The sequence below is a fragment of the Mustela nivalis genome (assembly GCF_964662115.1).
Source record: "Mustela nivalis genome assembly, chromosome: 11".
NCBI classification, from domain to species: domain Eukaryota; kingdom Metazoa; phylum Chordata; class Mammalia; order Carnivora; family Mustelidae; genus Mustela; species Mustela nivalis.
The window spans coordinates 60,008,386-60,025,926 of NC_139030.1; the positions used below are offsets into that span (position 1 = coordinate 60,008,386).

Below are 17,541 nucleotides of genomic sequence, written 5' to 3' on the forward strand. Positions count from 1 at the left end.
ACTTGGGATCAACGACAACTTAACAGATACGCGATTTGGCATTTCCTAGCAGCACTTTCATTACTTATAAACTGAGAATAATGATATCTGTATTCCTGGTGTATTGAGAAAATTCTTGTGAGAAAATGTGTATGAGAGCAGCACAAACTTTATATCACACTCTGTGCAAGTGTGAGGGATGTTCTGCCTATTTCTGTTTTCCGGGATCTTTGCACAAGGCTTTTAATCCTGCCTTAAGCCATGTCTGTCTGGTTTGTTGTTGTTGTTGTTTTTTAAAATATTCTTTTATTTATAAGTCCCAGATGTCACTACTTGTAAGTATGACCATTAGGTGTGTATATTTTATATATATGTATCAGCATAGAGTATATTCAATGTATATTATATACATAACATATACTATATATATATATAGAGAGAGAGAGAATGCACAAGTGAGCAGGTGGAAAGCATGTTTGCAGTAGGAGAGACAAGCACATATATCACAGTTTATTTCGTAGGCTGGGAAGTTCTAAAGTTCATTCAGTTTGCTCAAGGTTCCTTATTGGCATCTGTCATACCTCACTTCTTTTCAAGACTGCTTCAGTTATTGCTTCTTGATAGAAGCCTGTTGGAACATCTCATCTGAATTATTAGGATTCCCTATTCTGGATACATGGTGCCCTTTGCAGATCTAACAGTAGTTTTCATCGTATTCATTACATGATATTGTAATTTTTGCTTTTTGTATCTGTCTGCTTTTCTGGCCAACAGACACTATCATCTCAGTTTTCTTGTGTGACTGACAAAGAGCATCACAGATGCTTATTATATTTGGTTTCTTTTTTATTTGATAAGTAGTCAATCATGTCATATGAACTTATCCGTTTATCTTACATCTGAACAGAGATAACCCAGAGAACCTAAATGAGTTGCCCAGTATTATACAGCAAATTACAGGCAAAGTCAATACTGGAACACAGGTTTTTAGATTTTATGTTTTTTATTCTTTTTGGGTGGCTGATGAATAATCTGAGCTTGGAAAATGAACATGATAAAGAGTTTGATACTATCATTACAGATAAACACAAAGATATTATTCCTATCTGAATTGTAACGCAACATAAAACCTTTCTAAAGGATTATATATAATGAAAATGAATATTGACATTTCCTGCTCATTAGAAGTCCTTTTTTTTTTTTTTTTAAAGATTTTTTTTATTTATTTGACTGACAGAGATCACAAGTAGGCAGAGAGGCAGGCCGAGAGAGAGGAGGAAGCAAGCTCCCTGCTGAGCAGAGAGCCCGATGTGGGGCTCAATCCCAGGACCCTGGGATCATGACCTGAGCTGAAGGCAGAGGCTTTAACACACTGAGCCACCCAGGTGCCCCTAGAAGTACCTTTTTATGGAAGTAGGAAGAGTACTATGTTTTTCTGTTGATGCCTCTGTAAACCTTTCATGGCAGTTGGTTAGTTTGGTTATTTTTTGTTACAGGTGTCATCTGTTGTATGGGTCACTATCTCCTTATACTAAGAGTTATAATGTGAAATTCTTACATGTCTGCTAATTTTGTTCTTGCTCTCTCCAGGTTTTATTGCTTCAGACATGACATCAAGACACTCCAGTACCCAGTTGTGGTTAATCACACATTATCATGAAATGGGTTCTTTGTACGACTATCTTCAGCTCACTACTCTGGATACTGTTAGCTGCCTGCGAATAGTGCTGTCTATAGCTAGTGGTCTCGCGCATTTGCACATAGAGATATTTGGGACCCAAGGGAAGCCAGCCATTGCTCATCGGGATTTAAAGAGCAAAAACATCCTGGTTAAGAAGAATGGACAGTGTTGCATAGCAGATTTGGGTAAGGTTTTAAAAATATTTTTTTTAATACAGTTTTTACATTTGTTGTTATTCTGTTGGTTAGCTAGGTCACATCCATGCCCCATCCCCTAACATCCTGTTATGAAGACTTTTCAAGCCTGCAGGCAAATTGAAAGAACTTCCCAGTGAGTATACCCACTACCTAGATTCTCCCATCAACATTTTACTGTTCTCAAGCTTTGTGCCATATCCCTGCCTCCCTACTCATCAGTCTGCCTTTAATCATTGATATGTCCCCAAGTGAATGACAGAGGAAAGAGCCCTCTCTTCTCAAGACTTGAGCGTGTATACCACGGTGTCGTGCACTGGAGTCTGTTGTTTGTTGACTTTTTTCCCTCCAGGTAAAATTTCAGTTTTATGCAAAATAAACAAATCTTAAGTAATACATTCTCAGAGTTCTGACAAATGCTGTAAAATCCAAATCTCTTTTGAAATTCAGACCTTCGCATCATCTTGGAAAGTCACTTCCAAGTGAATTGCTCCTTTAGTCAGTTCCTGACCGCCCACTCTCAGCAGCAACCTGTAGTCTGTAGCATTTACACAAAGTAGGTACACAATTAAGTAACCTGTGGAATGAGGGGCCTCTGGGTGGCTCAGTCGCTTAAGTGTCGACTCTTGGTTTTGGCTCAGGTCATGATCTCAGGGTCGTGGGATGGAGCCCTGTGCCATGGACAGTGTGGAGTCTGCTTGAGACTCTCTCTCCCTCTCCCACCAGTCTCTCTCTCCCCCCAAATAAATAAATATATAAAATCTTAAAAAAAAAAAAACAAAACCCGAAAACCTCTGGAATGAGTTCATCTTAAAAATGGCTTCTAAAGTTGTTTTTCTGTAACCATGGCAAAATTATCAGTCAAGAAAGAAGAAAAATATTCTGCAACAAATTCACAGTTTGCCCTGCTGGGATATCTCATTTCTGTGGTGTTAGGGTAATGCTCAGTGTAGCTTTAATTGCATTATAAATAAGATTATTTTCATTTGTAGTGACACTGTATAGAAAACCATAGTCAACTTGGATATTGGCTGAATAATTACACTAATGAGAACTGAATTGTAATATTGGTTATTCATTTCAGTGGAACTATGGAGAGTCCTCGCTCTATTTGATTAAAACATGGTTTATATTATATTCATATCATTGTAGTCATTGTGAGGCTGATAAAGGTTTGGATAGTATTAGTTCTTGTATATACATGATGAAATTTATTCTTATTTTTTAGACAAAGGATTTGACACGTCCAGAAAATGTATTTCTTTTGAAATTCTTTAAAGTCTTTGTATTCATGCTGAGAATTATTTTACGGTATTTTGCAAGTGTGAGAAGAAAAATATTTAGGATAGCGTTGAAAGGGTATGGCTCTAAAGTATTTTGTGGGTAGTTTTAGTTGTGATGTAGAGGACTTTTATGGCCATGCCCTGGCTTCTGGAGCAGGGTGATTTGAATTTGAATCCTGGCTTTCCCAGTTATCACCCCATATATCTCTGCAGATATTTTAATCTGTTTATCTGCCCAGAGTGCAGGACCACTTCTACTCGTTTGGGGGGCTTAGCTAGGAACACTTTAGCATTCGACACTCTGCACTCTACTTCAGTATTGCTTCAAATGTTCATTATGTGCCCGAGTATTATTCATGTTACTCAAAATCAATCACATGGTTCCTGTAAAATTCAGAAATTATTATACTTGCTTGGCAAATAGTAAGCATCAGATGGTCACTGCTATTATAGTACAGAGGTCTAAGGGAGATGGAAAATTGAGGACGTTGTTGGCTTTGGTTATAGGGCTTGATAGGGAGTCAGAGGTGTTTTTCAGTAAGTCCCACTAATTATTCATTTTTCTTTCTTTTGGCCTGTAGCCTTCCAATTAGACATACGGATTTGTACCCAAATCTGTGTTAAGGTCATACTATTCAGGGGATAGTTTCTTGGTACCGAAGACAGCTCCGATGACACCGTCATTTGTGTGTCACTTTATACCCAGAAATTAAGGATCCTTCATTTGAAATCATGTTCTGTTATTGATACTGCAGAAATACCAGTATTCTATTTATTTTTCTAACTTTTTATTATAAAAAATTCAAACAAAATGACTGAAAGAGTAGTAAGTATAATGATCATATGCACAACACCTAGATTCAACAATTGTTAAAATTTTGCTATATTTGCTTTATATGTAGGCGTACATCTGTCTTTACTCATACATTTGAAAATAAGTTACAGACATCACAACACTTTACTCCTAAATACTTCAAAATATGCCTTCTGCATAATCACAGTTTATAGCACCTACAACTATTGATAATTTTTAATAGCATTTAATGTCCATTTTCAGATTTTCCTAGTTTTCTCAAACAAGAATTCAGCCAAGATTTACACATTGCATTTGGTTGTTTTACCTCTTTAGGTAGCATGATAATTATCTATTACTGGGTAACATATTACCTCTAAAATTTAGCAGCTTAAAATAACACAAATCTGTTATTCTATGTCGTTATCTGAGGGTCAGTAATCTTGGGATGACTATGCCCTCTGGTTCTGGCTCAGGATCTCTTGTAGGGGTTACACACTCAAGCTGGTGATTAGAGCTGCAAGCATCTAAAGGCTTCGTCAGGGCTGAAGGAACTCCCAGGATGGTTCTAGTCACATGGCTGGTGGCAGGAAGCTTCAGTCCCTGGTCTTGGGGACCTCTCCACAGGGCTGCGTGAGTGTCCTCATAACACAAGAGAACTGAGAGAGAGAGCAGAGAGGAAGCCATGGTGCCATTTATGTCCTAATTTTGAAGATCTCTGCTCACTTCTGCCGTGGTCTGTGTGACTGTCCAGCCCACACTCAGGGCATGGGGAATTGGGTTTCACCTCCAGAAGGGAGACGTTTTAAAGAACTTGAGGACGTATTTTTAAACCACCACAGCTAGTATTGCTGTGATCTATTTAAACTACACCTTTCATATTCTGGTATTTTGACTCTTTGGTTTTGGAAACCGTAGAGAAGTGTATATGTTTCGGGAGATATTCACCACGGCCACAGAATCTTGGGGTTGAGTAGAAGAACCAGGAAAAGGAACCAGTGTAGTAGAGTGAATGCAGTTGCTGATTTCTCTGTAATTATTAAGGGTGTGATACCATGTGCCATCTCCTTGGCATGAGAAGGAGTCCTCATCCCACACATTCAAAGCCATGGAGCTAAGGGGAGAAGCATTCTCCACAGAAAGCTTGAGGGGTCCCCAAGGGATCGTTGGGCTGCAGAGGTTTTCATAGGCCATTTGTTCCAGTTTGGCACCTCTCATTATTTTGAGTGTTAAAGGAATCATTTTGAGTTGGTCAGCATCTACCTCAAAAAGTAATTTCATTCTCAAATGAATCATGCATGTATCTGCCTAACCCTCCTGGTCGGTGAGGAATGCCAGGGCTCTCTAATTGAAGAATTCTGAAATGAGTCATGGTTTGAGAAAGTGCTTCAAAGCCATTTAGCATGAGAGTTGAGCTTTGAATCGAGGTCTAGCTTGATGCTGGGTGTACGCATGACTGTAGAGAAAGGCCTGTGGGTTTGGTCAGTGTCACTACTTCTCAGACAAACAGCTCTTCTGAAAGGGATGGAGCCGTGCCTGCAGCAGCCCGTCCTTCAAGTAGTGATACATCACCTCACATTCTCTGCCTCACACTGTTGGAAGTCTGTGTTTGCCCACTATTGGGAGCTGTGGTGGAACATGAGAGCTTTACTTCTCCTAAGACCTTTGGAGGTTCCCACTTAGCCTGTGAGACTATTTTCCTGTGGACTTGAAATACTGGCTTCCTATTGGTTTGGTGTGTTGGTTTATTATTCATCCAGATCTTTTTGTTTCAGAGGTTCAGGTGTTAACCTAAGAGCTTCCGACTGTTTCTGGCATTAGTTCTTTTTTCTTTTGTCACAGAAGTCCTCTCCACAATATTCCAGAGATTACTTACTCTGGGTATGGTGCCACAGTGACCAGGAGTACCACCAGAGGGCGCTCCTGATGGGGTCTGTTTAAAAACTCTTCAGCAACCCTCTCCAAGAAAGGAAGTAAACTGACCCACCCTGTTTTCTCCCTTTCAGGCCTGGCAGTCATGCATTCCCAGAGTACCAATCAGCTCGATGTGGGGAACAACCCCCGTGTGGGCACCAAACGCTACATGGCCCCTGAAGTTCTAGATGAAACCATCCAGGTGGATTGTTTCGATTCTTACAAGAGAGTTGATATTTGGGCCTTTGGACTTGTCTTGTGGGAAGTGGCCAGACGTATGGTGAGCAATGGTAAGTACCTGATCGAATGTAGTAATGTCCTTCCCCGAGTCCTCTTGATTCTGCTGTCTATAAAAGGGCAAAGGAAATATTTAAGTCCACATTGTTCCATGAATCATACTTATTCTTTGAATCATACATCAAGCTATCAGCATCTATATTTGATTTATGGCTAGTAGGTGGAATGTAATGGCATTATATTTTAGCTACACAAGAGGAAATGAGGGTTGAAAAAGAAGAATATTTCAGGCTGGGACATCTGGTCCTGGCACTGCCTCCCTGGTGGTTGAGTGTAAGCCCCCAATAAACACTGCCTGACTCTTAAAAAAAAAAAAAAAAAAAGAATATCTCTGGAAAAGTCTAGTTAAGTCTAGTTAGTCTTTGGCTCTTCTTTTGTTTGGTCCATATTTCATTCCTTCCTTTCTCCATCTTCCTATTCTGCCTTTCTTCCCACCTACTTTCCTCCTTTGTTCTTCCCACAAGTGGGATTTAACATGAGAAGAGTGCTCCAGTAAATCTACGAGTGAATTCTGCTGTTTTAGGTATTTTTACTTCTTAAATGTGGGTTATTGAGAAAAGGCTCAGGTTGCACACTCAGAATTCACCTCCTTGTCAGGAGCAGGCTGTGTGTTCTGAATTTGTGGGATTCAAATTCAGGAAGCCCTGAGTAGGTGGCCAGTGCTGGTCCTCTTACGAGTAAGTTTTGTGAAATGGTGTCATCTTCATGGTTACAGAAGCACGTGTCAGTCATTTTCAACCTGTGGCCCCTACAATCAAGTCTTAACTTATTCTGGTCTTTCCTGTATGCAAATCAACCGCAAATACATTGTTGAACTTTACTGGAAGTTCACTGTATTCTGAAAGGACTAAGTGGACTGTTTTAAATTGCACCTGCCCCAGCTACCCAGAAAGTGGATTTCTACGGCAGGCTCTCTTGAACCACCTAAATAAATAGACTTCTATCTTCTCCGCTGGAAGTCTTCTTTCAGAGGGCAGGTCAGAAATTGCTCCAGAAAAACAGGAAAATACTATTTGTTTAGATTAATATTTATTTTCAAAAGCTACTTTCCCCTCCTAGGAGTCCTTGGAATCCTGGTTTGAAGTATGAAGGAAATAATGTGTGAATTCTTAAGGACTGAGATTCTTGGGGCAATCATAATTTTTCTGAACAACATAACCAGAGAATAGGAAGTTCTTTGAGGAAAGTGGCATCGGGATAATTTACCCTAGCTTTCGTGTGCAGTAATTCAAATTGGCATGCCTTCATGGTAGCTGCTGCTGCTGCTTTTTCTTTTCTTTTTTTTCTCTAACAGCAGAGTGTGTCTGGCTTTGAGACCCTTGAGAGTGTTTGTTAAAGGCAGTGTTTCAGATTAAACATAAACGTACATGCATTGCTACCTGACCGTTCTTTTAATTTTCTTTTTCTTTTCGTTCTTCTGATGGAGTCATGAACATCTTCTTGGTAATTATTTCTCAATCGTTGGGAGCTTACCGACTAGCATTTTGGGCTGTCCAGTGCCTTGAGAATTATCTGCAGCAGGGAGATTGTTTTGCTGATTTATGAAGCTCTGAACTTTGCCTGGAATTACACATCGACTTCATTTGCTCACCCTCTCCCCAATAATCCTTGAGCATCTTGGAACTGAAAATCTAATTTTAATTTGTTTATTTTAGCACACAGTTTAGAGAAGGATTGGCGTCATAATCAACTATGCACTGGGGAACTTGCCCCCCGTGAAGAGGAAACTAATATCCCGAGGCCAGGATGGTAGCTGGCCAGCGGCCGCTGGGCTGGAGCAGCTCCAAGCAGGCCTGCATGATGAAAGCGGAGCTTGGCAGAAATGCGGGATTTGGGCTTTGTAAGAATTCATGTTGCAAATGCATTCCCTGTGTCACAGGCATCAACCCAAGTGGCTCTTAAAGATCACTTGTTCCTAATAGGAGTCCGTGTGAAATTAGAGTCGCCGGTTTAAAACTGAGCTCAGCAAATGGTAGTTATGCTGAATGTTATTTTGCTGAAAAAGATCATGGAGAGTAGAGGAAGAGAGACTATTTTGGTTGTTTGATTGATTGACTTCCTGTTACATCATCATTTAGGTGGCTCTGTGGTTCCTAAAATTCTGTGGGTTGAACTTCTCTTCTGTGGTGTGGTTAGATTTTTAGTGGGAGGTAAGGGTATGTTGTGTCTCCTTTTAAATCAGTTACTGTCCCTTGGCAGTGACTAATTTGATATTTTCCCCTTCTCTTTTTAGTCCCCCCCCCACTCCTCCCATGAATGTTCTCAGGCGCGCGCACGCGCACAGATGGAAATCACTTTATCTGGACTCAAAATAGGTTTGCATGTGGGATTGAACACTGCTAGGTTTATTATTAATATTTTAGTTATTACTACACCAAAACGAAGATGAGTAGAAAGAAAAATAAGAGAAAATTTACCCGTATGTTCTAACATCCTGTGCTTTTCTCTATGCACCCTTGTATGTGTTTTTGAGTTTGTTAGCGTCATAATATAGACACAGTTCTGTATCATCTTTTTCATTCAAGTGTGTCATTAGTCTGTGTTTATTTTATGTGGTCGCGTGATATTTTATTAGCCATGATCATGTTGCAGACATCCCATCTCCTCCATTTGGGTCCTATATTAGGTACATTTTGTTCATATAACTTTTTCATTTGGGGAATTAATTCTTAATCTGGAAACCAGTCGACCTAATAGGTCAAAAAGTATGGAGGTTTTATGGCTTGACACATATTGCCAAATTGCTTTTCATAAGAGTTGCACTAATTTCCAATCTCCCGCTCACCCCAGGGTGTGATGTACCTATTTCACTTTCTTACTAGCTTTAGGAACTGTCATTAAAAGAATATATATTTTTGAAATTATTGCATATAAAATGTAGCTCATTTAAATATATGAATGTCTTATCTTAGGAAGGTCGTTATAATTATGCATCCTTTGAGTTTCTGAGTCCGTGATAAAAATTGATGACCAGATAGTTCTCCAGGAGCAATAGGATCCTCAAGTGAACCATGAGTATAAAAATATGTTGCATTTTGTATTTTCATTGGAATGTTACATTTATTTGCTGCTAATAATAAACTTCATGCTGTTTCTATATAGGAAATGAGAATTAAGTCCATGTGCACATCTGAAAACTTCTCACTAGTGTCTTTTATACTTATTATGTTTCGTCTGACACCGAATTTGCAGTCGGTGAGAAGGAAAATGGTTTCTTACCCTTCCTGTGTGAATTTTGGGGGTCCGCTTAAGGCAGAGGTTTGCCTGGATTGATAGTTCTTAAACTGTGTGTGCGTCAGATTTGTCTAGAAACAGAATGCTGGGCCTGCCGCCCCAGGGTTTCTGACTTAGAAGGTTTGGACGGAGAACATCCCTTTCTAACAGGGCCACAGGTGATCCCCATACTACTGTTGCATCAGGGACCATGCTCTCGAGAGCTCCTGTTGACATGGGATCCGTCTTCCCAGGCTGGGAAATAGGCAGCCTCCAGGATGCCGACAGTCTCTCTGAGCGGGATGCCTGTGATATGTTTCTGATACCTTACGTGACACCTGCTCTCTCTTGCAAGCTTAAGAGGGGTTCATCTTTAAGAGTCTTGGATCTAGCTCATGGCCTTTCTTTCTAGGTTTTTGCTACTCGTCTGACAGTACTCTTCTTTTCCTCCTTTGATACAGAGATCAGTGGCTAGATTTGTGTCTGGTTACCTGAGTTCTGTGTTGTGTGAGGACAGAACCTTACATGGGGATTGGGTAGGTAAATAGATACATTGTTACTGTGGACTTGTGCCATTTAGCTTTGGTCTGATAGAAGATCTTGAGTCACCCTTCTAAGCATCCCCAGTAGTATGTTCCCTCCCCAGGATAGAAGCTCTTTCTCTGGAGCCTCAGATTTCAGTGTCATACCTTGTTTGGATCTCTATATGCAGAAACTCGGGAGGTGTGTTGTTCTAACACTGGGATCATCTGCTCAAGGACTTAAAAACCAAGTAAGATAATCTTCATCATCCATCTTCCAGCACATCTTTGAGTAGCATGGTCTGAGCAGCTTGAGCCTCTGTTCACCTCCACACAGCTCACAGACAGCTGTATATTTCATGGCAGTTTCATGTCATATAACATTATTGTTTCTGTGACAGGCACACTTCAGGATTAATGCACTAGGAATGTTGAAAAGGCAGTGTGCCCAGATTGTATAGGCAAGCACATTTAGATGATGGGATAGATCCTGTTCCTTCGTTATGTTTGGTTGCTAAGTACCTTGTTGTGCCATGTTTCTCGCTTCCCTTGCTTTGGCTTTCCTCATGCCCAGAGCTCCGTGCAGGGAAGCTGCTGGGAAGGGTGTCATTCTGTGCAGCTGTGTGCTGCGGCCCTGGGCCTTCTGAGGAGGTAGTGTAAGCCTTAACATGTCAGGCTCTCGGTCATACTCTGCCTTGATCACATACATCAGTGTCATCGTCCAGCAAATATTGCTGGTAATAGAATTTACTTGAACGTGTTCTGATGATGACTGAGCTCGTGTGTGTAGAGCACCCTGCGTGTGTCTGGCATGTGGTCAGGGTTCAGTAACCCAGCCGTGGGTATTTGCTGTTCCCTGGAAATGAGTGGTGGAGGCCACGCATGGGATTCTCCACTGGCCTTCCTTCACCTCTCCTTATGCCGGCCCTTTACTGGGACACTACATGCATTTCCCTCTTGACTCCCCACCCCAGGACTGGGTGGACACACGCTTGTTTCACTGCTACTGGCTTTGCTTATTTTGTGATGGATTCATGTGAAAATGTATCTTGCTGCATCCTCTGTGGGGTGATGACTAGGAAATATTTGTTAGAATAGATTCTTCAAGCATGTGTGTCAAACATGGACTTAGTCTCAGTAATCCCTGGGCTTGCCAGGGACCTGCATGCACATCCGTTCCTAAGCCCAATGGGCTTGTGTATGGAAACCATGACAACTTTTCTTTAGCAACTTCATATCCACGTTTCATGATTTTTTTCCACTTGTATATATTAAGATTTGAACAAAGAGGGGCACCTGGGTGGCTCAGTGGGTTAAGCCTCTGCCTTCGACTCAGGTCGTGATCTAAGGGTCCTGGGATCGAGCCCCGCATTGGTCTCTCTGCTTAACCAAGAGCCTGCTTTCCCCGCTCCCCCTCTGCCTGCTGCTCTGCCTACTTGTTCTCTCTCTTCATCAAATAAATAAATAATTTTTAAAAACGGAAAGATTTGAACAAAGGGAAGAATTCTCATGTTAGGGAATGTTTGTCATATTCAATATTAGACTAATTTCTTTCAGGTGTTTTTGTGTTTGCTTGTTTTCTTGATCCTTTCGTTAAGGGGCTGGGGACAGGAGTTTAGAGGTGGAGGGAGGAAAGAAGGCTACTTTCCCACTGATTCCCAGAATTTCATGGGCCTGATTTAGAGATCCAGACCAGAGGAGGGTCATCAACTGATCTCATGACCAAATAATCTGAGCCTGGCAGAACTTGACTGGGTGCTGTTCAGGTATCAGGGTCTTAAACCTTGTAACAGCCCAGCATTCAGTGAAACATTCTCCCTCTCCTGGGAGACCCCGGAAGCTGCCAACTGTTTGGGACTCTCGTGGAACCTCTCCCTCTCCCTCTAGGTGTTGACCCTAGGCCAGATCTGAGACATCCTGTTCATGGCTTAACTCTCCTAGGCTTTTTGTCCTCTTCCTCTGACAACTAACTGTGACATTAATGTATACTTTTAGGAGGGTCCGACTACACAGTGATCTGTAAACTATGTTACATTGTAACTATGTTACATTGATGAGAATCTCGATAATAGAAATTACTTATGTAATTTTGACACAGATGTCTGAGAACAGAGTCCGTTTTGGCTTGAGTGACGTGCATGTTTCCATATGCTTGTGGATGGCAGTGGGGGTAGAGGCATGAGGACATGCCATACGTGTTCTCTACCTAGCAGGGAATAGGCAGACCTGCTCTTCCAGCTCCCTTCCTGTTGCAGAAAGGAGTACTTGCCACGGGGTAAGGCAGGGCTTCCCGCCAAGTGTGTGGTGTTAGATTACAGAAAGGCCTTGAGCTACTGATTCTCTTAAATCTCCAGCAGTGAGCCAGGACCCAGGGGGCCCAGAACCTGCTGCATTGTCGTCAGCTCTGCTCTGAGCAGCTTTATCCATTCACCTATTAGCAGTGTTTGATGTGGGGCACAGCACAAAAAATGTCTGAAGGCTTCCTGTTAGGAATGTTAATCGCAATAACACAAATATCGGAAATACCTTTATGGTTCTTAAAGAACAGAGTTCGCAAGCATTCTTTCTGGTGAGACTAAATTCATTTATGCACATACTACCTTTGTGATTTTTTCCCATATCCAAATTTGTACCTTTATTAATCTTTTTCTTTAACTTGGCTTTTTTCAAACTTCATTTTCGAGGCCTGGTTGATGATGTTATGTTAGTTTTAGGTATACGACATAGTGATTCAACAAGTCTGTACGTTAGGCTGTCTTCACACGATTGCAGCAACTATCACCATACATTATTACAGTACCACTGACTCTGTTCCCTATGCTGTACCTTTCATGCCTGTGACTTACTCATTCCATAATTGAAGCTTGTACCTCTCCTTTACCCATTTTGCCCATCTCCCCACCCCCTCCCTCTGGTAACCATCAGTTTGTTCTTTGTATTGATGGGTCCATTTCTGCTTTTTGTTTTTCCTTTTGTTTTGTTTTTTAAGATTCCGTAATAAGTAAATTGATACGGTGTTTGTCTTTTTCTGTTGGAATTATTTCACTTAGCATGATACTCTCTAGGTGCATTCCTATTGTGGCAAATGGTGAAATCTCCTTCTTTTTTATGGCCGAGTTATATTCCACTCGGTACATATGTATGTGCATGCATGTGTGTTTGTGTGTAGATACACACACCACATTGTCTTTATCCATTCGTCTCTTGATGGGAATGTGGATTGCTTCCATTGTAAATAATGCTGCAATAAATGCAGGTGTGCATATATCTTTTTGTACTAGTATTTTCATTGTCTTTGGGTAAATACCCAGTAGTGGAATTACTGTATTGGATGGTATTTCTCTTAAGTTTTTTTGAGGACCATCCCTACTGTTTTCCACAGTGGTTGTGCCAATTTATATTCCTGCATGAGGGTTTTTCTCTACATCCTCACCAGCATTGGTTATTTCTTGTCCTCTTGATACTAGCCATTGTGACAGGTGTCAGGCGATACCTTGTTGTGGTTTTGATTTGCATTTCCCTGATAATGAGTGATATTGAGCATCTTGTCATGTGTCTGTTGGCCATCTGGATGTCTTCTTTGGAGAAATGTCTATTCAGGTCTTCTGCCACTTTTAGTCAGATTATTTATTTTTTGGTGTCCAGTTGTCTAAATTCTTTATATTTTGGATATTGACCCCTTACTGGATATATCATTTGCAGATATCTTCTCTCATTCATTGGGTTCCCTTTTCATTTTATTGATGATTTCCTTCACTCTGCAAAGCTTTCTATTTTGGAATAGTCCCAATGGTTTATTTTTCCTTTTGTTTTTGTTGCCTGATGACGTATCTAGAAAACTGTTTTTATGGTTGATGTCCAGATTACTGCCGATATTACATTCTAGGAGTTCTATAGTTTTGGGTGCCATGTTTACATCTTGAAACCATTTTGACTTTATTTTTGTCTATGGTGTGAGAAAGTGGTCCAGATTTCTCAGCACCATTTATTGAAGAGAATGTCTTTTCCCTATGGTATATCCTTGCCTCCTTTGTCATTGGTTAATTAACCATGTAAGTGTGTGTTTTTCTTTCTGGCTCTCTGTTCCATTTCATGTATCTATGTGTCTGCTCTTTATGCTAGTATCATAGTGCTTTGATTATCCCAGCTTTTTTTTTTTTTTAAGATTTTATGTATTTGAGAGAGCCGTCAAGAGAGAGCACACAGACAGTGGGAACAAGAGGGGGAGAAGCAGACTCCCGCTCAGCAGGGAGCCCAACAGGGGCTCCACCCCAGGACCTTGGGATCATAACCTGAGCCAAAGGCAGACACTTAACCAGCTGAGCCACCTACGCATCCCGATGATCACAGCTTCGTAATATGTCTTAAAATCTGGGATTGTGATACCTTCAGCTTTTTCTTTCTCGGGATTACTTTGTCTCTTTAGAGTCTTCTGTGGTTCCACAAAAGTTTTAGGATTATTTGTTCTTGTTCTGTGAAAAATGCCATTGTTACTTTGATGAGGATCATATGGAATCTGTAGATCACTTTGGGTAATGTGGACATTTCCACAGAATTAATTCTTCCAGTCTGTGGTATGGTTTTCCGTTTCCTTGTGATATCTTCAGTTCCTTTCATCAGAGATTATAGTTTTCAGAGGACAAATCTTTCACCTCCTTGGGTAAGTTTATCCCTAGGTATTTTATTCGTTTTGATGTGATTATAAATGGGATTGTTTTCTTAATTTCTTGCTGTTCATGATTAGTGCATAGAAATGCAACAGATTTCTGCGCATTAATTCTGTATCCTGCAACTGTACTGAATTCTTTTAGTCAAGTAGTTTTTTGGTGGAGTCTAGTGCTTTTTATGTATAGTGGTAGGTCATCTAAAAATAGTGACAGTTTTATTACTTTATTGCCTTTTATTTCTTGTGTTTTTGTCTGAGTGCTGTGGCTAGAACTTTCAGTGCTATGCTGAGTAGAAGTGGCAAGAGTGCATCCTGGTCTTACTTCAGATCTTAGAGGAAAATCTCTCGACTTTTCCCTATGGAGTATGATATTGTGTGTGAAGATGAAAGGGTTTTTGTCCATGACCACTTCAGATTTTCTCATATGCTACTCTTGAAGGAAATAGTGTTTTATCTTCCAGTTCTCTCAGGAGCCAAACACAAACCATTCTAATTCTTACTAAAATGGCTTTACTTGTAAAGTTCTAGTCTCTGAAGGATTTCAGAATTTCTCTAGGAGTTTACAGCAGCTCTCGGTGTGGATGTAGGTGTGAGGGATGATGTTCTCCCCTCGCCTGTTCCCTGGATATCACGGTGACTGCCCACGTTGGAGGACAGTGGAGAGAGACAGTGAAGTGAGCAGCTTGCGACATGAGATTAGTGCAGAGAGGAGTGTAATTCATTATGTCACTGTCAGCTTGTTGGGAAAAATTCTAGAATATAAACAAGGCATTGGATGCTAGTTTAGCTTTATTGTTAATTACCTGGGAACTTGGACCAAGTAAGTTTTCCTGTGTAGTTCTCAGTTTTTTTCTTGTGAAGGAAGAGGACTGCGATGTAACGGACACGATTCTGACATCCCATGATGTCTCTTCACCTTAACCTTCAGATTATTCGATATATAACCAGGTCAATAGTCTCTTATCTGTGCTTGAGAAATTCATCGACTTTAGAATCCAAGCCTTTCATAACTTACTTGGCAGAATACCTGAGCTCATTGAGCAGTCAGACTTGACCTGAATTGAAATAAATCCATTTATAGCTTTTATTTATCCCATTTAGTGGGACTGTTCATCCATTTCAGTATAGAAATGTGTTTGGTTGCGGGGTATCCCTCAGACTCTGCTAGGGTATCATATAAATAGGGTATGTGCCCCTTATTTCCTTTGTAAAGTGTAAAAAACCCTCCAGATTCCTCAAACAGATCTAACCTCAAGGGTTTTGGATAAAGGATTGTGGACATAATCAACATTCACTCAAGTAATATGTATGCATATACTAGGTATTCCTTTAGGCCCTGGAAAGCAGTTGAGCAAAAAAAAAAAAAAAAAAAAATTCTAATTTATCTCTTTAATATTTACTAGATGAAGTGACTATGGTTGAGGTGTATGGGGAAGTCACAGAGTGTGGGGAGGACATGGAACTTTGTCCGGGGGCCTGGAATTGTGGTAGCGAGGAGGGAGGGTTCTTCTCTGAAGATAGAAAGCGTGAACTGAGTCGTGAGATGAAAGGAGCCAGTCAGGTGGACTAGCCTGGGCGGACATGTAGATGGGAATGAGAAATACAGTCCAATGAGGATGACAGTTGGTATCCTGGGCAAAAGGAAGCACTGTGGGGGTTGATACAGGTGCCCTATGTCCAGAAGCGCAAGCCACGCTAGTGTGGCGATGCCCAGGTATGTGGGGCAGCATGCTGGGGGTAATGAGCCTGAGCCCATGCAGACATAAGAAGCTTTCCCCTCAGTTTTTCTCCTAAAGGTTTTGCAGGGGGCCGGGGATATGGTGAGTGGCTAGTTGCGGGGGAGGGGATTTGAAGTCCCAGATACAGCTGTCACAGCAGGGAGAAGTGATACCCCGATCTAAGGCTTTGTTGGGGGAGGATTGCAGAGAAGACTTCCTTTCCAGAGAGTGGTCTAAGATGCAAGGCCGGCATCTCATGCTTTTTGGTACACTGTGGAGGGCATTCTTTTTGGTCTGTGTATCAGCTTTGTGGCGTGAACTTCAAGGTGTTGGAACTAAGGCCTGGCAATTAAGGGCTTTCTTTACTCAGGACTGTGCAGCAGATCCAGGGGAGGGCTACTGCTTGGTAAAGATATATTTGCGGCAGAGAATAGAAGAGTTCCAAACAGACATATGCCCAGGAAAAACATTTTTGTAGAAATCAAATACGTATGCCAAGAGTTGTGGGGGAGTAGCTTATGAATAATTTCTGATTCCTTTCTTGTGCCCTTTGAGTCACGCCAGCCACCTTTCATGGAAAAGCAGGGCCTGGCTCCCTCGGTCCTTCCCCGACTACTGGGTAAGGGCTCTGCCTCCCCTGCGTTCCCACACCTTTTGCTGTATGCACCCCTCATCTGGCACTCCAAGTACTTTGCATTTTTAGTCACTTTCCCTGCTGTCCTCTCTGCTGGCTCATAATTTGGCAGTTGTTCATTGAGTGCTGTCTTCAAAGGACGTAAGAGTCCGCTCTTTTGCCTGGCTCCCCCAATTTCTGGCAGAAGTGAGGAGCAGTTAGAAGTAACTTCCTACCTTGACAACACACCATTTCCATCATCCTTGACCTCTCACTCTCCCTGCCCTCCTGTGCACCTGATTTCAGCCACAGGGAATTTCCTCCCCGTTTACAACAAGTGAGGGTCATCTGTAACCCGTGTCTTTGTCCTTGGTCCCCCTCCCCCCACAAATGTCCCTTTTTGGTGCTTCTCATTCCCATCTGTCTTCCTAAGCCCTAGCTCCCGGAAAGCTTACTTAGGCTTCCATGACACCCCGTTATGTCTGGTGTCAAAAAACCACACAGCTGGTTTTTTCCTCTAAGACTTGTGGAGTATCCTATCCCGCACGTTCTCCCTGCTCTTTCCTCTAATGCCTGTCTCTAATTTGTCCTGGTTCCCTTGCCTCTTGTTCTGCGCCTTATTGCCAGCACCACATCTCTTTTTATTCTTGTATCCCCAGTGCCAAACAC

The 17,541-nt window shown here is 41.4% G+C and overlaps 1 protein-coding gene across 2 annotated transcripts in view; it reads left to right on the plus strand.

Annotated features, from left to right (window-relative positions):
* ACVR1 (activin A receptor type 1) overlaps positions 1–17,541 on the plus strand; it is a 76,108-nt gene that overhangs the window by 50,743 nt on the left and 7,824 nt on the right. For both annotated transcript variants that reach the window (XM_082691386.1, XM_082691387.1), the window contains exons 7-8: positions 1,570–1,845; positions 5,937–6,134. In XM_082691386.1, the coding sequence (XP_082547512.1) occupies positions 1,570–1,845; positions 5,937–6,134 (474 nt within the window). The remainder of the gene's footprint in view (positions 1–1,569; positions 1,846–5,936; positions 6,135–17,541) is intronic.